This window comes from Eucalyptus grandis, chromosome 6 (assembly GCF_016545825.1).
Source record: "Eucalyptus grandis isolate ANBG69807.140 chromosome 6, ASM1654582v1, whole genome shotgun sequence".
NCBI classification, from domain to species: Eukaryota; Viridiplantae; Streptophyta; class Magnoliopsida; order Myrtales; family Myrtaceae; genus Eucalyptus; species Eucalyptus grandis.
In genome coordinates, this window is record NC_052617.1 from 44,439,942 (window position 1) to 44,464,829 (window position 24,888).

At 38.6% G+C, this 24,888-nt stretch overlaps 1 protein-coding gene across 1 annotated transcript; it reads right to left on the minus strand.

Annotated features, from left to right (window-relative positions):
* Positions 1–213: 213 nt before the first annotated feature.
* LOC104450177 lies at positions 214–17,699 on the minus strand. Its single transcript, XM_039314597.1, is given in 27 exon segments — positions 214–592; positions 1,121–1,224; positions 1,307–1,440; positions 1,443–1,450; positions 1,529–1,713; positions 1,715–1,767; positions 2,067–2,225; positions 2,228–2,267; positions 2,776–2,960; positions 4,172–4,285; positions 4,527–4,716; positions 5,401–5,633; positions 6,105–6,405; positions 6,407–6,549; positions 6,552–6,734; positions 6,737–6,910; positions 8,934–9,403; positions 13,050–13,146; positions 13,149–13,247; positions 13,250–13,349; positions 13,444–13,594; positions 13,673–13,910; positions 14,211–14,418; positions 14,929–15,086; positions 15,203–15,209; positions 15,915–16,066; positions 16,326–17,699. Coding segments are annotated over 27 exon segments (5,361 nt in total). The 5' UTR covers positions 17,599–17,699; the 3' UTR covers positions 214–390.
* Positions 17,700–24,888: the final 7,189 nt, after the last annotated feature.

Here is a 24,888-nt window from a genome sequence, read left to right on the forward strand (position 1 = left end):
AAGGAACCACACTAGGAATTAAATTTATTTCCTTATAAGACCTCAATTCTCTGTTGTCTTCTGCCCTAAGGTAATGACATCTCTCTAGTTATTTAAACTTCCCTTTCGGTGTTCAGCTTCATACAACCTTTTCTTTTCCATTAGAATAAGACGAAGTATTAATGCAGAATGCTAAGACAATGAGACATTTCAATGTTTGTAGCTTAAGTGTTCTACAATGTGCAACAATTTGAGGGGAAGAATTGTTCTGGTTTGCAGTGTACCCTATTGGTGATGCCACTCTCTCACATTCCAGCACTTGGCTTTGCCATCTTCACAACGTGTACATGTCGCCATAGAACATATTCTTCTTCAAATCAGAGAGGTCAGAGGTCATGGTGAAAGCATCTTCTACTGAGCGGATAATGCTGTCGAGGTAACTTCATTAGGAGAGCATGGCTCGGGCTGGCTTACACGAGCATTGGCGTGAGGCCCTTCTATTTTGCTGAAAAATCCGGGCTCTTCTGGGGCGGACAGTGCCATATCGCTTCCTAGCATCAGAATCACCATGTACATGGTTGGCCTGTCCTCGGGGCATTTCTCGACACATAGGGTGCGTTTGGTAACGTTTGTTCAAAAATTGTTCCAAGGAATAGAAATAAAAAAAAAAAAACTATTTCTGTTAGAACAATTTTTGACAAGAAAGACGCATTTGGTAAACTTGTTCAAGGAATAAAAAAATGAATAGAAACACGTTTGGTAAATTTATATTCTTTTTTGTTTCTTTTAATTTTTTAATATTTTTATTTTATTTTTCCCTTTTTTCTTTTTATTTTTTTTTAATTTTTTTCTTCTTTTGGCTAGGCGCCGGCCAAATGCCGAGGCCGGCGACCGGCCAAAAAAAAAAGAAGAAGAAAAGAAGAAGAAAAAAAAGAGAAGAAAAGATAGGAGATAGAAAATTTGTTCTTGAAGTGTTTAAAACAAAAAAATAACTTTTTTTTTTTTGTTTATTATTTCGTTCCAATTTTGTTCCAGGAACAAAAAACAGATTTTGAACAAAAATGCAAACAAACACATTTCTGTTTTTCAAAATTTTTGTTCATAAACAAAAATAAAGAACATAAACATGCACACCCATAAAAGGCCAACGTGTATGGTCCTCATGATTTCTGATACGTTATACGAGTTACTGACCACCGGATCGACAAATTCAATCCGTCTTCCTTCTTGAAATAGTTTCCATGCCTGACCACTTGAAAACCAATCTATTAAAGGGTAGTTCTTGATATTCGGTGAACCAAAAAAAAAAAAAAAATTTCGAACTTACATGTCCAAGAAGAGGGTGATCTGGGTGAGAGAACCCTCTGTTTCTTGTCCCACTAATTATCTCCAGCATCCAAAGGCCAAAGCTAAACACATCTGACTTTGCCGAGAAAACTCCATTTATTGCATACGCAGGGACATGTAACCACTGCACGAATAAATCCACCAAGTGCAATGAGCTTGATATCCAATTGATCACAGACATTGCAGTGATTTAAGTGCTTACTATGTTCCAGCCACTTGCTTCGTACATGCTTGTGTCTCATTTCCTCCAAAACTTTTAGCAAGCCCGAAATCAGATATCTTAGGATTCAACTCACAATCTAGCAAGACATTGCTAGCTTTTAGATCTTGGTGAATTATTCTCAGTCTGGAATCTTGGTAAAGGTAAAAAAGACCCCAAACTATTCCCACTGATGATGTGAAATCGCTTACTCCAATCAAGCAGCTTCCTCTGCTCCTGATCTGCAGAAGTTCAATTCATGTACTTAAGTAAGGCCTGCACAGTTCATTACTGCAATTTGAAGAAGACAGATGAACTGATTCACGCTAATGAATGTTAGTCTTATAGAGTTCATCAATCTTTATCCTATTGGTAAATGAGCAACGATTCCAAGTTTAATTTGTGTGAGATCTCATGTCATAAGAATGGAGACATTAGTACAATCATCTGTGATGACCGTTTGCAAAGTCTTAGAAGATAGAACTTCATTATAGCATGCTTCAGAGATGTTGAGCATCATGAATCATGACAGAAATCAAACCAAAAATGAATGAATCTAAGCTTTTGTTGGGTATGTATTCGTATAGCAGCAACATTTCTTTCTGAACGCAGCATCCCAGAAGCTTCACGAGGTCTCTATGCTGAAGCCTGGCAAGGTGTAAGGCTTCGCTTTTGAAGTCCTTGGCCTGAACTCCTTGAAAAGTTTCTTCACTGCAATTTCTTGACTGTTCTTCAACATACCCTGAAAATAGTCATAAATTGAAGGACTACTTGTTTTGTTCACAGGTATTTTTTGGAATTTAATGTTCAATTTATCTCTCCTCTTTTTTCTCATTCTCAAATTTTGTAGAAATTTTCCATAGTTAAGCCTAAAAGTTCACGAAAAGTGATTATGTTCGTATTAAATTGACAGAATTGGAAACTTTCTTTTTTCATCATATTCTCCCAATGTAGTTAAATTAGGCGAATTATCCTCCCAATGTAATTACATTATGCTATGTCCCAGGTTGTAAGGTAGCAAATCCATCCAACATTTTCCAAGAAAGCCAAGACTATTCAAAATGAATTCTTTTCTGGGATTGTTTAGAACTGATATATTGCAGAGTGTTTGAGGTGCAAGTGCAACTGCTTTTGTGCAATATGTTGAGACAGTGCGTCCATGCTATTTACTATAAGAGGGTAGATAGGTGCATATTCAATCCATGGATGGCATAATGTATTTTATACAGATGGCTTGCACTGCTTATTACCCTGTAGGCGGGTCCAAAACCGCCTTCTCCAAGCTTCTTGTCTGTTGCGAAGTAGTTTGTAGCATTAGCTATTGTGGCAAATTCAAATAACCGTGGCTCTGGATCTTCTCCCGAGCATTCCACATTTTCAGATCCTCCCACTGATGTACATATCTGACCTACATCAAGGAAAATAGAACGTTTTACTCAGTAACATCACACAAGAAAAAGAACAAACTAATCGACAATTCAATGGATTTGCACAGACCCACAAAAGAAAGCTATCTATGCATTACTTCCCCCTTGTGTTCCAAAGAATTTATTCCAAGTTTTCGAAAAGCCATTTAGCCATTTCAAGAAAGTTGACACCCTTCTGGTTAGAGACCGTGATCATTAAGATGTATTATTATTTTCAAATAAGATAGAATGAAAAATATCTGACATGAAATGAAATCTTCAGCAAGTTGCACATTTTCAGATTCTTCAGCCATTGCACAACATACAGCCTGCACAATTATTTATGGTTGAAACGATTCCATCATTCGGGCATTTCTTTTTCAAGCAACTAGGCATTTGGCCCAGTGACAAGGGTGGGTCGAGGGGTGGAGTCGAGGTCAGATTCAGAACCTTTTGAATGAAAGTTTATACAGGAAAAAAAAAGGGCAGAGGTTTTTTTTTTCTTTTTCTTCATATAGCATTATTTACAGAAGAAAAATCAAAGTATGGGGTTTGGGACATTGCATAAAATACATACGGTTTTAAATTCTTTAGCCAAGGTGAACCTTTGTCTCTAAATTCTACGTGCCTAAATAAATGCATATGGAGAAAATTTGAAATCAGCAATATTCTAGTGAAAGACTTCGTAGATATCATTGTCCTGCATCATAGCCATTTGAAAGAGCCGTTGGAGCACAAAAAACATTGAATCAGAACTGTTAAAGCGTACAGTGAGGGTGTTAAATGAAAGAAGTCTTGCATTGAGCTAAAAGCCCTTAGAACCATTTGGAGATATAATTGCATCTTGCCAAAGTTGCCCAAAAAATCAAACCAAACGCGTTTGCATTTGGCAAGGGACTTTAGAGTCCCAAAGCTCATTCTAAAAGTCGAACCAAATAGGGCCGAAGTCTCTCATCAAGGATATGATGCAATGCGGGTAGTTAATAATCCTAATTAGCCCATGACTCACTGGTTTGAGCTTTTAAGAAGAGGTGGATTCAATTTAATATGTTGACAGACTTGGATTTGGGCTCTTTGTTGTCTCTTGAGTGAAGGAATCAGGCTCTGCTGAGCTCCAAACAAGAAATGGGATTTATTGGATATTAAAGGTAGAATTATCCGGTGTCTATGTTTTGTTCCTGAGGCTTTCCTGTCTGTGTTTACTGACCGGGAAATTTTCTCGTTAGTAGCAAAATAATACCTGGATCCAGATCAAACATCCTAACATAGAGGTCTTGCGCACCTTCATCGTATTCTCTAATATCAGTCAAGTCCCTAAACCACAGCAAACATCCATTTCCTCCACTTTCAGCATCTAAATTAGAGTATGCCGTACAAGAACAGTTCCTTTGCAAACTTCTCCACATTCTTGAAGATCCATGCTTCTGTCAGACCAGGAGCTCCGTGTGTCTGGCAACTTTAAACCAGAATACTTTCTGAATATGTCTCTTTTACAGTCCAAAGCGTTTATCCTAACATAATCAGTCCGGTTCAAGGAACTCCAATTTTGTGGGACTTTCAGTAAAAATCCATTCAAGCATTTGCACGCTAAGGACATATTGATGTTGCAGCTAGCATAGGCTTGACAATGTGCGTAAAGGTCACAATCATCTGATGGTCCAACAAGATATAGAACCCAATTCTTGTTTGGTCAACCCATGTGAAGCGCCGCACAACACCATCCGGATTCAAGTACAAACGGGATATCACAGACCTATCGAGGAGTTCGTTGTGGCAGTACCTCTCCTGCTCAGTCAGAACAAGTTCATACTTGTAATTCAGATTGGGGTTCATATTAAGCATTCCGCCATGTCAGACACCAATCCACGGCCCTAACCTAGACTTGACAGCGGAGCCCTGCTTAAGAAGTATCTGGGGAAACCCATTCGGATCAAGTTGGTATGAGAAATTACATGGAGAGGGATCATCTACACTCTTCCAAGACATCAGATAACGATCAAAGCCTCTAATTGTGTTCCTTCCTGTGACGGCCCAGGCGACGGTGCACGGGGAAGAGGGATGGCAATGCATTTGCGCCTCAATACCCGGACGTGCGCAAGAAGTGGCACGTCTCTTGTCCCACATCGCCTAGAGAGGGAGTCCTAAGCTAACTTATAAGGCTTGGGTCCTTTAATTATACAATGGGGTAGTATGGGCTGTCCCGAGAGAAACAAAACCTGTGAGGGCTTAGTGTTCAAAACGAACAATATGTATATAGTGGAGTCCACTGGACGTGCACTCTAACTGTATTGCCTAAATCTCTCACTATGAGATTTTCCGAGTCCAGAAGCAACTGGATAACGTGAGGGCATCGCTGAGTTGGAAGACCAGATTTCACTCTCAAGAAGGATGAGACTTCCCTGTCTAGTGATCTTCAGAGTACTGGATGAATCAGTGAGTGGAATGACTCTGTTGGCAACCCATACTTACTTTGATGGGATTTATTTTCCTGTACCATATTCCGAGGTAATGCTTTGCAGGATAATGGAGGCTGAAGAATCCTAGTTCGAATGTCCCCCCAGCTGAAACTATGCTCTTGCCATGTTGCATCAATTGATGCATAGTTAAAATGTCAAGTTCACCGGAAATCCCTGTGACAGAGGATGAAGTAAAGTACAAAAGAGTAATCAAGGCTCCTACCACTGTTCCCATGCTGATTGAACCTGCAAATTAACCAGAGAATAGAAATGTTTAAAGACTAGGCTGCTGTCTCAGAAATTCTTTAAGTATCAAGGGGACATCCTCGTTGTATTTGACTTTGGGAAGTCACTAGAAAAGATTCTTAAAGAGACTAACATTCCAATGATAGAAAAGCTGTGTATGACAGCCCCTTCTGCGGGTAACGACACTCTTAAAGTCTTCATGAACATTTTCTTCATTGAACCTCTGAATAATCAACACCCAGGAAATTATGTAGTAAACTAACTTGGAAAGTTGAATAGACTGTCTGGACTGTTAGAAGTCCATCATGGTTTTGTATCTTCGAAAATGACGTGAAGACTTGTACCTGTAGAAGACCAATCGAGTTTCCTATGCATCACTGATATTGTACTTCTCTAAGCTCTCCCTCAAAGATGCGTGTCCATTTTTCTCTTCAGTATCTAGCAAAATTCATGTCTATAATAAATGAATACCTGATTCTGACGCAGCCATGCAGATGTAGAGGTCCTGCCCGTAGTCGTTGTACTCTCTAATGTCAATCGGCTTGCTGAACCACAGCAAGCAACCACTTCCTCCATCATGGATGTCAAAGCTCGAATAAGCCATACAGGAACAATTTTTCATGCAAACTGCTTTGCATTCTTGAAGATTCATGCCCTCGTTAAACCAGGAAGACCGAGTATCCGGCAATTTTAACCAAGAATACTTCACAAATATGTCCTTTTCACAATCCAAAGGATTTCTCCTCACACACCCATTTGACCAATCCAAAAATATTCCACTCTTGAGAAAATCGGGTCACAAAGCCTTTCAAGCAGCTACACAGTGGGGAAGTATCGACCCCACTGCTACCATAGGCACCGCGTGATGCACAGTTGTCACATTGGTCTATTGCCACGGTGAGGTAAAGCATCCAACCCTGCTGTCAATCCAAGTGAATCGCTGTAACATGCCATTGGGCATCAATATCATCCTGGAAATGACCGAACTGTTGAGGAGCTCGTAGCGGTAGTACAACTCTTCCTTATTTAACACAAATTCATACCTGTAGAATGGGTTTGCATTTAAACTAGGTGTGCCACTCCATCGAAGATGATTCCAGGTCCTGACCTGAACTTGATGTCAGAACCCTTCAATAGGAGTTGTGGGTAGCCATTCAGATCAAGTGGACACGTGAAGTTAGCTGGAGAAGGATCACCAATGCTCTTCCGTGATGTTAAATAACGATTGAAGCCTGATGTTCTATTCCATCCTATCTTCATATCGGCTAGATATGTATCTGTTGTAATATATGGGCTCTTTAAAAAGAAAGAAAGAAAGAAAAGAAAAGAAAAAAAAGAAAAAGAAAGGGTTGAAAAGTCAAAAAAGGAAGCTGAGGGAGAAGTGTGGAACCTTTAGCTGAGTTTAAAAAGAGAGAAAGAGGGAGAGAGAGAAGAATATCGGCAGAAGCAGGGGAAAACGCAAAACAGGGGAGAAGAGAGAAAGAAGAGATAGGAAAAAGGGAAAAAGGGAAAAAGGGAAAAAAATTGGCGGGCTCGTGATCCGGATGCCTCATCAAGCCGACTCAAGTGTGTTTTGCAAGGCCGGTAAGAAATTGAAGCCTTTAATCACTTACTTGAAGCAATCGCCGCAATTAGGGCTCGAAATTTGGATTTCTTGGATATTTGTGTGGTGAAACCCGATTTTTGAGTTGTTAAGCTGTATATTTTTTAGAAATGGTACTTTGGGATGTTGTGAAGCTATAGCATTTTACGGATCGTGATTTGAGCTTGCGGCTTGTTCGAACAGAATTTTGAAGTTGGGGCGCAATTTGATACTGTAGCGAACAGTGGCTTCGAGTCTATTTTTGTTGTTGTTTTTGGTACTGTTTTGGGGCGGCTGAGTTAGTGTTGTTGTTGCACGTTAAGAGAGCTTTCTAAAGAAGACGGCTTGAAACGGAATTTTGTGGAGGGAGTTATGGCGTGACGAAGTTGGCGCATGGGCCGCGCCTAGTTGAAAATGATGGGTTTCCACTAATTGTAAGCATTTGGGGCGCGTAGGTGTCGTTTTATCGACTAATAGGCTTAGTATAGACGAGTTGTTAAAAGAATATCCTTTTTATTCGGCCTTTTGATATTATTTTTCCGTTAATTGTTAGGAATCCGAATGCATTGGTTCGTATGAGCGTCGTAGTTGATTTTTGGCTTTTCCCAGATGAGTGACACTATTTCTTCTTTGTATTTTAAACTCATGTTTTGAAAAACGTGGTGGATTATATATTCCATGAGTTGATAAAAAACATATTTTGTTACATAAAACAGGATCGAGCTATTACTGCCATTTTTTTGTTGTTTGAAAGGAGTTATATTCCGACTTCGATTTGAATGGTTGTTTGAAAAAGGATTTGTGAATTTTTTTGTGAAAGAATCTTGAAATGTTTTGGAGAATGCTTTGATATTTATATATCGAATTTTGAGTTGTGATATGACTTCCTTTTTTTATATTGGATTACTGGATATTGTGATTGGTGGTTGGTGCTCAATGTCGCTGTGGACCCTGAGGGGTGTGGGTATGCGCATACTATTCTAGGATATCCTTGTGGGCCGAGCCACTGGCTAATAATAGGTGAAGACCTTGTCAAGGGGGGAATCTTGGTCGTTTTGTCACGGGCATTACGCGTGACTATGGTTAGACATTTGAGCATGAATTGGTCAATGGAGTGGACCATTGACGTGTGATTTGAGTTTGGTTGATGGAGTGGACCATCGATATGATTTGATGAGATTAATCAATGGAATAGACCATTGATGCATGTTTTACGAGATTGACTAATGGACTCGACCATTGGTACTTTCGGTATTTGAGTTATGATTTGGTATAATGATAAAGTGAGTTATGTTTGTGTTTTAAAATGTGCATAGTGATTTCTCGATTCGCTTAGAAGAAATGTGTTACTCACTGAGCCGTGGTAGCTCACTCCTCTCATCTATTTGTTTTTCAGGGTCTTCAACGAGTCGCGAATAGGTGTGAGCGTTCGTTCGGGGAGGACTTTTGTGGTGGAAATTTTTGGGTATGGCTTATTCATAGTTAATAGGTCTATAAGCTAGTCTTTGTAGAAGGTTTTTGTTTTGATTTTTGTGGATTATAGATATACTATGATATTGTAACCAATTGTCCCTTTTTGTCAAATATATATATGTGGATGTATATATGTTGATATCGGATTGAAATTTTGGTTACGTTGAGGCTGTGTCAAAAGGACAGTTGTGTCATGCCCCTTCTTCTTGTGAATCGGGGTGTGACATCTGTAGGATGGTCAAAACTCTGCCACAGGAAATTATTGGGATCACTGCCATTTGCATCTCTCACAACCAAATTTCCTGATGGATTATGCATCAGTATTGGCGAGTTTGACAACCAGATGTCACTTCCATTCCCGTCAAGAAGGACGAGACTTCCGTGGCTAGTAACCCTCAAAGTACTTGATGCATCCGCAAGGGGTGCGACTCTATTTGCAACCCCCACTATTGTCATTGTGGTTATTTTCTCGTACCATATTCCCAGATATCGCTTTGGGGGATCACCCACACTAAAGAACCCCAGATCAAATGTCCCACCAGCAGAAAGTAGGTTCTCGTTGTCTTGAATCGACTGATTTGTTGTTATGGTATCTAATGCATTGGAAACAAGGGCATTACAAGAGTAGAGAACAAGACACATGGAAAGTGCCACTAAAGCTTTCATACTGCTTGAAGCAGTCAAGTTCTCAAAATCAGCGAATCTGCTGAGTGAACTAAGAAGACGGAAGAAAGGGAGAAGAGAGATCACTGAAGAATGAAGACCCCTGCAATCTCAAGGCTGATGAACCGATAGAAAGCCATCAGAAAAAGCCACTAAGTTCCAAGTCAGGGCACTGTTAAGATTGCTAATTCTGAATCCACATAAAAAAAATCCTTGTATTCTTGTTAGTCCCCCAAAATTGAATACGCTATCGACTTAGACTAATTCCAACTTCCTATTGACTGCCTATTATAACTCGTTGACAATTGCCTATCCTAACTCTTTAACAATCTCATCATTTTTGTTGTGCAACATAAATCTTTAGATATGGCAAGAAAGATGGGGAATGAATTCACGATGAAATGCATTCAAATTATGAAAGAAGAACAAAGATAAATACAACACATCCGACTTGAACCTGATCAAATTCACGATGAAATGCATTCAAACATTTTGATTGCTTATTATGTTAGTTGGGAAAATATCATGGATTGTCATTTAATCTTAGTAAATCTATCTCTCATGCTCCAGCTCCTTCTAACCTTACACCTCCATGAAATAAACTTCATATATATATATATATATTCATAGCTCGACAATTTTTTAATCGAAACTTAAAGTTGAAAATTGATAAAACTTCAGATTTATGACCTAACTTCGAAAATTAATCTGATTAGATGAATAGTAAGCTTGAATACTTACCCAGCTTTGCCATTCGAAGTTGATTCAGCTTGTCAGGCTATTTGGATTGTGAATGCGTGAAAATTCTCTCTTTTCCATCTCCACAAACGCACCGCTTCTTGTCCGCTGAATTCCTGTTCAAGAAGAGGAAATAAAATGTTGGGAAATGGGCTGAGCTGGGCCCATTATTACAGCAAAGAGGGGGAGAGATAAATTAGAGAATAGAAGCAATGTGGACTAATGTAGTTTTCTTTGTTTCTTTCTAATTCCGGTGTTTTTTCCATGCCAAGTAATTTTAAATGCCGGTTAATGAGGGCAGAGTGATCGTCAAGGCAATGCCTGGATGCAACACCCTACACAAAGGGAAAAGGCAGACCCGGCTGTCCATCAAGAGGAGGACGGAGCCTCAAACTCTAACACCCGAATCCAACAAGGATGAGGATGACATGGCCGTCCTTCCACCCGACAAACGTGACCTCGAACCACCATAATCCAACTCCCAAAAGCTCTCACAATAACGTTCTCACTCTAACAGCCATTAAGTGAAGGATCCGAAAAGATTGGGATAGAGAAGCGTGAGCAATCACAACTCACTGAGTAGTACATATCTTAAAAGTAGATCAAACCTTCACATTACACATATAGAACTAAAAAATATAACTCATTTTATGTCGATCCAACATATAACAAATTACAAAGCATAATTTCTCATTTGTCCATAATATCAAAACAAGTATCATTGGCTCAATTTAGTAGTTGAACTTGTTATATTACACGTCAATGGTTCATTTCATTAATCAAACTTGTATTACACGTCAATGGTCTATTCTATTAATCAATCTCATAGCACATTAGATCTTAAGCTCTAGAGGTGACTCCCACAAAACCACATCATCGTGTAGCACTTAGCTCTTGAGATGGCTCCCACGAAGTTATGTTAATATTACAAAGTTCTAGAAGTGGTTCACACGTAATTATGTTATCGTGTAGTACTTAACCCTTGACCACAAGACTCTAGAAATGGTCTGCACTATCGTGCAACACTCAGTTCTTGATCAAGACATATCTATGGCACAATATTCTAAAGGTGACTCCTACGAAATTACGTAATCGTGTAACACTTAATTCTTATCGATCCATATCACAATTGCCTTCACAAACCAAAATATAACTTTTCACCAATTAATTATCTCCACAAAACCAATTTAGAATCCATATTATGAATCAGGTTCACATAATCAATCAAATTATATTTCACAAACCATACTCAAGTCAACGCAACTCTTTCACAAAAGGGTTATGCAAACCCAATATATATCCCCTCTCTCAAACATTCACAATTCATTTTTCACCCCATTTGAGAATTCATATCTTAAAGGACCTCTTCCATAAATTAGTTTGCAACTTTCATGACACCTTCCTTAACACATTCCTCAAACCATTCTCAAATGAATAAAGCGTAATAAATGCCCGAAATTATGCATCAAATATGCTATGCCGGTACTTTTTATCTTTTAGCCACTTCACAATGTGCATATAATATACCTCATACTATTCATTTTTTAAATATGAGTTTACAAATTAAAAAGAGAGACAACACCACTCAACACTCACTTGGATATATCCCAAACCAAATAACAGAGCTCACTCGAATTAATGAACTTGTTGTCCTACCATAAGTGAGAAATATCATCAAAATAAAGTAAAACGTTATTTTAACTACGGCTTGACTAAACTAATCTTAAAAGCTAACAAAATAACTCTTATGTGTCAACAAATCGCTCACTCGAAGCAAATATTCAAACTTAAACTCAACGCAAACTCGCTTGTAAAACCCTAAAATCTCACTCCGCCAAAACTGTTGCAAAAAAACGACATCCGTCATAACCCACGGCTCTACAACTCCATAAACCCTCATTTTCATTAAATTCCGAAGCTCATAGCTCAAAAATTGGATTTCGCGGCTCGATTTTTTTAAAATTTTGAATTTGAGCCCTAAATCCGAAAAATACTTCAATTGGATGAACAAGAATGATTAATACTTCAATTGGCAACGCATCCACGACGGGCCCGTGCAAAACCCCTCTTTTCTTTTTCCCCCTTCCGTTTCCTTCTTTCCCTTTTTTCTTTTTGCGCGCACGAGCTCTCGGGCGCTCTGTTTCTTTTCTGCCGAGCATCCCCTTCTTCTTTTTCTTCCCCCTTTGTCGACATGTCAACCTCCTTTTATTTTTTATATTTTGTTTTTCTTTCTTTGACTTTTCAACTCTCTTTTCTCTCCCTGTTCTCATCGCGCGAGCTCTCGGCTTAAAAGAAAAGGGCCGAGTCCTTTTTACCCTTTTTCCTATTCTCAGACTTTTCAACACTGATTTTTTTTTTTCTTTCGGGCCCATCACTCTTGACTTGGTCAAGATATTACACAAACTCTGGTTTCAAGGTCTCAGAATATGTAATCTACACAAAAGTAAACAGCTATTTCCAAACAACCAACTATATCCAAAATAGGTACATCTTGGCCAAGGACTAATACCAAAAGAATACGGCCTAAAATCCCACGTTGAAGCTCTCCTCCTAAGTTTCACAGGGTAAGGAACCACCCTAGGAATTAAATTTATTTCCTTAAAAGACCTTGACTCCGCTGTTGTCTCCGGTCATGAGGAAATGACATCTCTCTGGTTATTTAAACTTCCCTTTCGGTGTTCAACTTTGTATAACCTTTTCTTTTCCATTAAAATAAGACAAAGTATTAATGCAGAATGCTAGGACAATAAGAAATTTCAATGTTTGTAGCCGGAAGTGTTCAACAATGTGCAACAATTTAAGGGGACGAATCGTTCTGGGTTGCTGTGTAAATCATTGGTGATGTCTTTCTCTCACATTCCAGCACTTAGCTCTGCCATCTTCACAACGTGTACATGTCGCCATAGAACATATACTTCTTCAGATCAGAGGTCAGAGATCATGGTGAAAGCATCTTCTACCGAGCGGATAATGCTGTCAAGGTAACTTCATTAGGAGAGCATGGTTCAGGCTGGCTTACACGAGCATTTGCGTGAGGCCCTTTTGTTTCGCTGAAAATCCAGGCTCTTTTGGGGCGGACAGTGCCATATCGCTTCCCAGCATCAGAATCACCATGTACATGGTTGGCCTGTCCTCGGGGCATTTCTGGACACATAAAGGCCAATGTGCATGGTCCTTATGATTTCTGATACGTTACATGAGTTACCGACCACCGGATCAACAAATTCAATAGATCTTCCTTCTTGAAATAGTTTCCACGCCTGACCCCATTAAAACAAATCTATTAAAGCGTAGTTCTTAATATTTAGTGAACCAAAAAAAAAAAAAAAAAGAAAAACAGAATTTCAAACTTACATGTCCAAGAAGATTCTGAGGGTGATCTGAGTGAGAGAACCCTCTGTTTCTTGTCCCACTAATTATCTCCAGCATCAAAACACCGTAGCTGAACACATCCGACTTTGCCGAGAAAACTCCATTAATTGCATACTCAGGGGACATGTAACCACTGCATGAATAAATCCACCAAGTACAATGAGCTTGATATCCATTTGATCACAGACGTTGCAGTGATTTAAGTGCTTACTGTGTTCCAGCCACTCGCTTTGTACATGCTTGTGTCTCATTTCCTCCAAAACTTTTAGCAAGCCCGAAATCAGATATCTTAGGATTCAACTCACAATCTAGCAAGACATTGCTAGCTTTTAGATCTCGGTGAATTATTCTCAGTCTGGAATCTTGGTGAAGGTAAAGAAGACCCCGAGCTATTCCACTGATGATGTGAAATCGCTTACTCCAATCAAGCAGCTTCCTCCGCTCCTGATCTGCAGAAGTTCAATTCATGTACTTAAAGTAAGGCCTGCACAGTTCATTACTGCAATTTGAAGAAGACAGATGAATTGATTCACGCTGATAAATGTTACTCTTATAGAGTTCATCAATCTTTATCCTATTGGTAAATGAACAACGATTCCAAGTTTAGTTTTTGTGAGATCTCATGTCATAAGAATGGAGACACCAGTACAATCATCTATGATGACTGTTTGCAAGGTCTTAGAAGATAGAACTTCAGTATTGCATGCTTAAGAGATGTTGAGCATCATATATCATGACAGAGAGCAAACCAAAAATGAACGTATCCAAGCTTTTGTTGGGCATGTATTCATATATCAGCAACATTTCTTTCTGAATGCAGCATCCTAGAAGCTTCACGAGGTTTCTGTGCTGAAGCCTGGCAAGGTGTGAGGCTTCACTTTTGAATTCGTCTAGTCCTTGGCCTGAACTCCTTGAAAGTCTCTTCACTGCAATTTCTTGATTGCTCTTCAACATACCCTGAAAATAGTCATAAATTGTAGGACTACTTATTTTGTTCACAGGTATTTTTTGGTCTTTAATGTTCAATTTATCTCTCCTCTTTTTTCACATTCTCATATCTTGCAGAAATTTTGCACACAGTTAAACCTGAAAGTTCACAAAAAGTGATTATGTTTGTAGTAAATTGACAGAATCAGAAACTTTCTTTTTCATCATATTCTTCCAATGTAGTTAAATTAGGCGAATTATCCTCCCAATGTAGTTACATTATGCTATGTCCCAGGTTGTAAGGTAGCAAATCCATCCAACATTAGCCAAGAGAGCCAAGGCTGTTCAAAATGAATTCTTTTCTGTGATTGATCAGAACTGATATATCGCTGGATGTTTGAGGTGCAAGTGCAGCTGCTTTTGTGCGATATGTTGAGACAGTGCATCCATGCTATTTACCATAAGAGGGTAGATAGGTGCATAATCAATCCATTGATGCATAATGTATTTTATACAGATGGCTTGCACTACTTATTTTACCCGGTAGACAGGTCCAAAACCACCTTCTCCAAGCTTGTTGTCTGTTGTAAAGTTGTTTGTAGCATTAGCTATTGTGGCAAATTCAAATAACCGTAGCTCTGGATCTTCTCCCGCGCATTCCACATTTTCAGATCCTCCCAGTGATGTACATATCCCACCTACATCAAGGAAAATAGAACGTTTTCCTCAGTAACCTCACACAAGAAAAAGAACAAACTAATCAGCAATTCAGTGGATTTGCACAGACCAACAGAGAAAGCTATCTATGCGTTACTTCCCCCCTGTGTTCCAAAGAATTTATTCCAAGTTTTCGCAAAGCCATTTAACCATTTCGAGAAAATTGACACCCTTCTGGTTAGAGACCGCGATCATTTAGATTGTTTTATTTTCAAATCGGATAGAACAATTGATATCTGACATGAAATTAAATCTTCAGCAAGTTGCATATTTTCAGATTCTTCAGCCATTGCACAACATAGGGCCTGCATAATTATTTTTGGTCGAACCGATTCCATCATTCCAGGCATTTCTCTTTCAAGCAACTAGGCATTTGGTCCAGTGACAAGGGTGGGTCGAGGGGTGGAGTTGAGGTCAGGGTCAGATTCAGAACCTTTTTGAATGGAAGTTTATGCAGGAAAAAAGGGTAGAGGTTGTTTTTATATAGCTTTATTTACCCAAGAAAAATCAAAGTAGGGGGTTTGGGACATTGCATAAAATTTGCAGCAAGCTGAGGTACATACGGTTTTAAATTCTTAGCCATGGTGAACCTTTGTCTCTAAATTCTACACGCCGAAATAAATGCATATAGAGAAAGTTTGAAATCAGTAATATTCTAGTGAAAGACTTCGTAGGTATCATTGTCCTGCATCTTAGCCATTCGAAAGCTAGCAGAAAGCATCGAGCAACAGTTTACACATTACCAGAGAAAAGTTAATCATCATTAAAAAATTTACCAGAAAAAATTTAATCATTATTAAAAAATTTACCAGAGAAAACTGAGTTAAAAGTCTAATTTGCAGGTGCTTCAGCACGGCCTTCTTTTTCTGAACATACACCATCAGACTGAGACTTAGGAATAGCAGCAATGTTCCAGATATCAAGCCTAAGATCAGCTTCCCCTTCTTCCTGCTTGAGTGACCTGGACCAAAAGAGCCGTTGGAGCACAAAAACATTGAGACTCAGAACTGTTAAAGCGTACAGTGAGGATGTTACTCGAACGAAGTCCCTCATCAAGGATAAGGTGTAATGAGGGTAGTTAATAATCCTAATTAGCCCACAAGAAATAGGATTTATTGAATATTAAAATAGAATTATTCGGTGCCCATGTTTTGTTCCAGAGGCTTTCCTGTCTGTGTTTACTGACTGGGGAAATTTTCTCATTAGTAGCAAAATAATACCTGGATCCAGATCAAACATCCTAACATAGATGTCTTGCACCTGTTCATCGTATTCTCTAATATCAGTCAAGTCCCCAAACCACAGCAAACATCCCTTTCCTCCACCTTCAGGATCTAGATTAGAGTATGCCGTACAAGAACAGTTCCTTTTGCAAACTTCTCCACATTCTTGAAGATCCATGCTCCTGTCAAACCAGGAGCTCCGTGTGTCTGGCAACTTCAAACCAGAATACTTTCTAAATATGTCTCTTTTACAGTCCAAAGCGTTTATCCTAACGCAACCAATCTGGTTCAATGAACTCCAATTTTGTTGGACTTTTGGTAAAAATCCATTCAAGCATTTGCACACTGGGGACATACTGATCTTGCAGCTAGCATAGGCTCCACAATATGTGTAAAGGTCACAAACATCTGATGGTCCAACAAGATATAGAACCCAATTCTGTGTTTGGTCATCCCATGTGAAGCGCTTCACAACACCATCTGGATTCAAGTACAAACGGGATATCACTGACCTGTTGAGGAATTGGTAGTGGCAGTACATCTCCTGCTCAGTCAGAACAAATTCGTATGTGTACTTCAGATTCGGGTTCAAATTAGGCACTCCACCATTTCGGACACCAATCCACGGTCCTAACCTAGACTTGACAGTGGAGCCCTGCTTCAGAAGTATCTGGGGAAACCCATTCGGGTCAAGTCGGTATGAGAAATTACCTGGAGAAGGATCATCTACACTCTTCCAAGATGTCAGATAACGATCAAAGCCCGTAATTCTGTTCCTTCCTAACTTCATCCCCGCCAGAAAAGTATCAGTTGGATAGTCAAAACTCTGCCATAGGAAATTATCAGAACCAGTATTGCCTAAGTCTCTCACAACAAGATTCCCTGAGTCCAGAAGCTGAGCAACTGGATAACGTGAGGGTATTGATGAGTTGGAAGACCAGATTTCACTCCCGTTTCCATCAAGAAGGATGAGACTTCCCTGTCTAGTGATCTTCAGAGTACCGGATGAATCAGTGAGTGGACTGACTCTGTTGGCAACCCATACTACTTTGATGGGATTTATTTTCTTGTACCATATTCCAAGGTAACGCTTTGGGGGATGATGGAGGCTGAAGAATCCTAGTTCGAAAGTCCCCCCAGCTGAAACCATGCTCTTGCCACGTTGCATCGATTGATCCGTAGTTAACGTATCAAGTGCGCTGGAAATCCCTGTGATAGTAGATGAAGTAAAGTGCAAAAAAATAATCAAGGCTCCTACCGCTGTTCCCATGCTGATTGAACCTGCAAACCAACCAGAGAATAAAAATGATTGAAGACGAGGCTGCAGTCTCAGAAATTCTGTAAGTATCAACGGTTCATCCTCATTATATTTGACTCTGGAAGTCACTAGAAAAGATTCTTAAAGAGACTAACATTCCTGTAAAAGAAAAAGCTGTGCATTATAGTCCCTTCTGCGGGTAATGACACTTCTAAAATCTTCATGAACATCTCTTCTTTGAACCTTTGAACAATCACACCTAGGAAATCATTTAGTAAACTTCGAGAAGTTGAATAGACCATCTGGACTGTTAGAAATCCATCATGCTCTTGTCTCTTTCGAGAATGACGTGAAGACTTGTAGTTGTAGAAGATCAATCGACTTCCTTATGCTACGTCTCTTATACGGCTGAATAAATCTAATTGACTCGTGCCAGCATCACTTGATGCCTCAAGAATGACCATCAAAGCAAATTTGAGAGCAAGCAGAGTTGACAGGCTTAAGGTTATACTCTTAGATTCATTTGATAATGCTTCTATTTCAGCGAACAATTTCTTTTCAGAAATAGTATTTTTCTTCGGGATAAGTACACTAATGGTACCATAAGTTATGTACGACACTCACTTTGGTGCCAAAAGTTTCCGCTGGATCACTTAAGTGCCAAATCGGAGAAAAAACGATCACTTTGGTGCCACCGGCGAGAAATTCCGGCGAAAATGATTACGTGGCATTTTTATTTAAAAAAAAAGTTGCTCGGCTTTTAAACGACGTCGTTTTCATCCTCTTCAAGAAATGACGTCGTTTTGCTCTTATATGTGGACACCCTCGCAAAAATGACGCCGTTTAGCTTGTACATGGGTTGAAATTAGGGTTAGGGTTTCTCTTTGCCGCTCGGCCACTGTTGTTCGCCCGCCAACGCTCGGCCACCGTCGCTTGGCCACCATTGTAGATGCTCGACTAGGTGAATGAGGAGGGAATGAGATTGTTGCTCAAACAAAAAGTGGCAGAAAGAATAGGAGGCGAGGCGGAGGAGGAAGAAGAGGGTTGAAGGTGCCGCAACCGGTGCGCCGCCGCCGCCGCCGCCGCTGGTGCCGTTGTTGGTGTTGCAACTGGTGCGCGGCTGGTGTTGCTGCTGGTGCCGTTCGCTGCTGGTGTCGCTCTTCAAGGAAGAAGACGACGTGCCTCCTCTCTCTCCCTCTCTCTCTCTCTCTCTCTCTTTCAATTTGGGGATTTAGGGTTTCGATTTTGGGGAAAGAAGCCAAACGACGTCGTTTTTGTGGTTTAGATGCTGATTGTGCTCTTCGGCAAGCCACGTCGGCCTAAAAAATTAATAAAAAACGCCACGTCAGATTTCCGGCCCGATCAGATCGGCGTTGGCACCAAAGTGAGCGTTTTCAAATTTTTGGCACTTAAGTGATCCGACGGAAACTTTGGTACCAAAGTGAGCGCCGTACACAACTTATGGCACCATTAGTGTACTTATCCCCTTTTTCTTCTAAGTAAAAGAACACGTTTGATAGTAACATAAAATTTTTATTCTCAGAATGGAAAAAGGATAGGAATGCGTTTGGTATGATTCACAATTTTTTTTTTTTGTAACGTGGAATTTCTTTTAATTACTTAATAATTTTAATAATTTTTTTCTTTTTTCTTTTCTTATTCTTCCTTGCCACTACTGGCCGCCACCGACCGTCGTCGTTGCTAGCGCCACCGCCGTTGTGGCCAGCGGTTGGCGGTGGCCGGATAGTAGGAGTAGGGCACCAAGGAGGAAGAAACGAAAAAAAGAAAAAAAAACTTATTTCTATATATTATTCTCGAGATCAAGAAACTATTTTTATTTTTATTTTTTGTTTTTGTTCTAAATTTGTTCCCCGGCCTCTTTTTTATTTTGAGGAATAGAAAAATTAATTGAAGTAATCAAATGGATTTCTACTTTTTTTCTATTTCAGAGAACAAAAGAACGGAAAAACAAAAAATAGAAACATTGCCAATCATGTCCTTAGCTTCCCTCTTGGCTCCCCCAACAGGAAAACAATTCCCAGATAACATAGTGGAAAAAGGAGGCAACTTTGCCGCTCGCTCACCTTCCAGGATATGACTCTGCCATCTTCACAGGTAGACATGTCATCAAATTTGGAAAAAGAGAAACGTTGTTGCCCAGTCACGATAGATAGTGCCAAGACCATGACCGGTTTATGCTTCTTTTTGTTGGTTTGTAGTATACCTAAGAGAAGGAAGTGTTAGACTAAATCTAAATAAAAACCAACATCCCGATTTATCATTCACAAACAGATACGAGCATAATCGGGAATAATTTTGCGGAAATGTAAAGAATCAACATACCTCTAGCCATTAATGAAAATCTGCAAATGCGGAAAATCCCAAAACTTTGAATGAATGCACGAAGCGTAATTGATCTGTGAATATGGAATCATCCGGTCTATACATTTTGGTCCACTAGCCAATATCCCTCAAAACGCAATGGTGTGTTTTCTGTAGCGATAGATTTTGAAGCAGACGACTTGACGTTTTTATTCCGTTTCTTATGTTACCGACATCTGCCATCAAGACCGTTAAGGTATCATATTAATGGGCAATTATTATGTAATAAACATGGGTAATAAACTAGGCAATAAATCATAATTAATTGGGAAATATAAAATTAGATCACATTTAAATTAATAAAATATCATAATTCTCCCATTTGATGCCACCATTCCATCAAATGAAATATTAACACAAATCCACATAAAGTTCATGCTAAAATAAAACATATGAATCACAACAATGAGTCTTCTTAAAACAAGTATTATCTTTCATGTATCACAATGCATTTCATAAGTCCATATGTGATCACATAACTTAATGAATAAACCTTATATTTATTACAGGTTAAACGTGATTGGTTTTCTTAGAATAATTGAATGTATACGATTGTATTGAGAAAAACATTGCAAATGGATAAAAGTCTCACAAATTCTTCCACGTATATATATATAAATTACATGATTGGACCAATGTCCATTCTAAATACGAGTTTCTTGAAAAGATTGGTGACTTAGTCTATCGGTTGGCACTACCACCCGGACTTTCTAATGTTCACGATGTTTTCCATGTTTCTATGTTAAGGAAATATGAGCCCGATCTTACAACCATATCATGCTGTCATGCGACGTGATCACATCCCAATCATGCATTTGTCAAATTAATCATACTTCTATCTCATGGCATATTATCTCATATGATATTTATAATTCATTAGTAGCATGCCTTTAGTTAAATGATAAGCTATCATCAATTTAGTGCTTATGTGTTCCGTGATCACTTTCTTCTCTTTAACACATTCCTTGATGGTTAATTACGTGATGTCGATGTGCTTATTTCGACTACCACTTTTTTTGTTCTTAACTATGAAAACTGTAGCTAAATTATCTTTAAACATTCTTGATGGCATAATAATGGAATCCACAACTCTAAGACTTGATATGAAACTTTTCAACCACACACCATGTAAGGTGGCCTCAAAATAGGAAACGAACTCCGCCTCGATAGTGGAAGTGGCAAGGTCTATTTCGTACTCCTCCAGAAGACAGCTCCACCGGCAAATATAAATATATATCTCGATATTGATTTACGGGAATCAACGTAGCCGGCGAATGCTGAATCCGAGTAACCAACTACCTCCAAATTGTCTGTCCATCTATACAAAAGCATGTGTCCCTTTATACCTTGAAGGTACCTTATCACCTTCTTTGCAACTCTCAAATGGTCCATATCTAGATGGCTTTGATATCTTTCCAACATTTCCACAATAAAGGCATGTAAGGTCGAGTACAAACCTGAGTATACATCAAGTTTTCGACATCATAAGCATATGAGATGTTCTTCATTTGTTTCCTTTCAAAATCATTCTTTAGGCATTGATTCAAACTAAACATGTCACCCTTCACAATGGGTGTTATACTTGGTGAACAATCTTTCATCCGAAAGTTCTCAAAAACCTTATTGATATAGATTTCTTGAGATAGTCCTAATATACCTCGAGGTTTATTCCTATGGATCTTAATAACAATGACATAATCATATCCTTCATGTCAAAACTCTTAGAGAGAAATTGTTTCGCCTCGTGTAACAACTCCTTATCATTGGTTGCAAGTAAAATGTCATCTATATACAAGACAAGAAAAAATATCTTGTTCCCGTTAACCTTTTGGTATATATATTAATCTATGAAATTCTCTATAAAACTGAATGAAGAGATGACCTCATGGAACCTTAAGTACCATTGTTGGGATGCTTGTTTTAAGCCAAATTTTAAGCTTCCACACCAAATGCTCACCAGCACTAGAGAAAAATCATTCTAATTTTTTTATGTAAACCACTTATTCTAGTTTACCATTAAGAAATGACGTTTTCACACCCATTTGATGTAACTCTATATCATAATGAGTTACCAATGTCAAAATAATACGAAGATAATCTTTCTTAGATACATGAGAAAATGTCTCCATGTAATCTATTTCCTCATTTTGAGTTAATCCCTTGGCAAGAGTTTGACTTTGTACCTCTTAATGTTTCTCAATGAATCATTCTTAGTTTTGAATACCCATTTACAACCAATGGCCTTCACACCATCAAGTAACTCAACTAAATCTCAAATCTCATTAGATGCCATATAACTTATCTCTTTTCTCACGGTATTGTATCACAAATTGGATTGATCATAAATTATGACTTGTGAAAACATTTGAGAATCATTTTCAATTCCAACATTATAGTTAGATTCTTGCAAATTCACAATGTAGTCACTAGAGATTGCTAATTTCTTCATTCTAGTAGACATTTTTAATGTTGCATCAATATTCTCCTAAGGAGTTTGTTGTTCAAGTGGATGCTTAATAATATCTGGTAATTGTTGAATAGTTGGGTCTATTGGATCAATATCAACAACTTGTGGATCTTTAATGATTGGTTGTTCAACGATCGGTTGAATCAAGGGGCGTTGTAAACAACAACCAATCCAATACCTAAGGTGAAAAGTTAAATATCCGAATGATCTTATTCAAGAATAAGGTCCCTAAATTGATCACTCCCACTGATTATGTCATTCTCAAGAAACTTAGGGTGCGTTTGGTAACATTTTCGTTTAAAAATTGTTCTAGGAAACGAGAAATAGAAAAAGTGTTTACATTGGAACAATTTTTGAACAAAAAACGCGTTTCAGTAAACTTGTTCGGGAATAAAAAATAAACAGAAACACGTTTGGTAAATTTGTATAATTTTTTTATTTCTTTTATTTTTTAATATTTTTATTTTATTTTTCTATTTTCTTTCTTATTTTTCTTATTTATTTTTTCCTTTATTTTTTCTTTTTTTTTTTTCCTCTTTTGGCCGGTCGACGGCCTCGGCCATGGCCGGTGATCGGCCGACGAGGGCCGGCGGCCTCGCTTAGCCACGGCGAGGCTCGCGGCCCTGGCGAGGCCGAGCCTCGCCGTAGGCCGGGCGAGGCCGACCTCACGCCGGGCTGGGCGAGCTCAATCTCGCCCAGATCCGACGAGGCCGACCTCGCCAGCAGCCGGCGAGGCTGGGCGAGGCCGCCGGCCCTCGTTGGCCGGTCGCCGGCCATGGCCGAGGCCGGCCACCGGCCAAAGAGAAAAGAAAGAAAAAGAAGAAGAAAAAAAGAGAGAAGAAAAAGAAGAAGAAAAAAAAAGTGTTTCTAAATTTTGTTTGAGAAACAAGAAACAACTTTTTTTGTTTCTTGTTTGTTCCAGGATGTGTTTCGGGAACAAAAACAATTTTGGAACAAAAAACAATTTTGGAACAAAAACGCACCCAAATGCGTTTCTGTTCCTTTTTTGTTCCCAGGAACAAAAAAACAAAAAAATTGTTTAAAAACAGAAAAAAGAAGTGAAAACAAACGCAGCCTTAGTGTTTCTCGATTCCACAAATCTAGTGGTGTGAGATGGAAAATCAAACCTATATCCTTTGGACTTTTCGGCATATCCAACGAAATACCTGCTTATAATCCTTGGGTCTAACTTCTTTTCCTGTAGATTATAGACTCTTACTTTAGACGAGCATCCCCAAATGCGTACATGTCTCAAACTCGATTTTCAACCCTTGAATAACTCAAAAGGCATCTTTAGGATGACCTTGGTCAAAACTCGATTCAATACACCCACTACCATTTTAAGAGGCTCTCTATCCATAAGGACTTAGGAAGTTTAGAGCTACTAAGCATACTTTGTACCATATTGAAAAAAGTTCGATCTCTTCTTTTTGCCACACCATTTTGATGGGGAGAACCAAGCATAATCTATTAGGCAATAATCTCATATTCTTTGAGAAATTTCACAAATGGACCAGGTGCTTGTTCATCTTTAGTGTATCTACCATGATATTTTCCATTTCTATCTGATTTCACGATCTTAATTTCCTTATCGCATTATTTCTTTGCTTTAGTGTTAAATACCTTAAAGGCATTCGGCGCTTTGTGCTTATTACAAATCAAATAGAGATACATGATTCGTAAATAATCTTCTATGAAAGAGATGGAGTACCTCTATCCATTTGAGTTCAAATATAGACTACAAATATATGTATGTATGATTTTTAATATTTCCGTACCCCTGTTGGCACATTTCTTTGACTTGTTGGTCTGCTTTCCTTTTATGTAATCCACATGTTGCATAATTAGTAAAATCTAGAGTATTAAGTACTCAATCATTTACTAATTGCTTAACTATATCGATGGAAATATGCCTTAATCTCTAGTGCTATAACATAGAGGAATCTTCATTCACAACACATCACTTTATAAAAGTATTATCGTGAACGTGCATTTCATTATAAATGTCATTGTCTTGTAAACTAATTGAAAAAAAGACCATCAATCAAAATACCGCTCTCAATAATTTCATATTTATATGATAAATTGAATATTGAACTAAAAATTTTAAAGGAGTATCCAAAAGTACAAGTCTTGAAACTGAAATTAAATTTCTAAAAAAACTTGGATTATAAAAGGTCATTTCTAAATTTAAAACAAAACCACTATTGAGAACTAATTTATATATCCCAATAGCTTCCACACGCGAGCGTATCTTGTTTCCTAACTAATTACTTTGTTAACTTCCTACTCGTTTCCGCTAGTTCTAAAAACCCCAAGGAATTTGAAATGTGAATTGTAGAACCAGAATCAATCCACCAAGTGTTATGACCCACATCAACCATATTATATTCATAACATACATATGAGAATATGTTATATTTCTTTTTGAGCCAAGCCTTGAATTTGGCGCA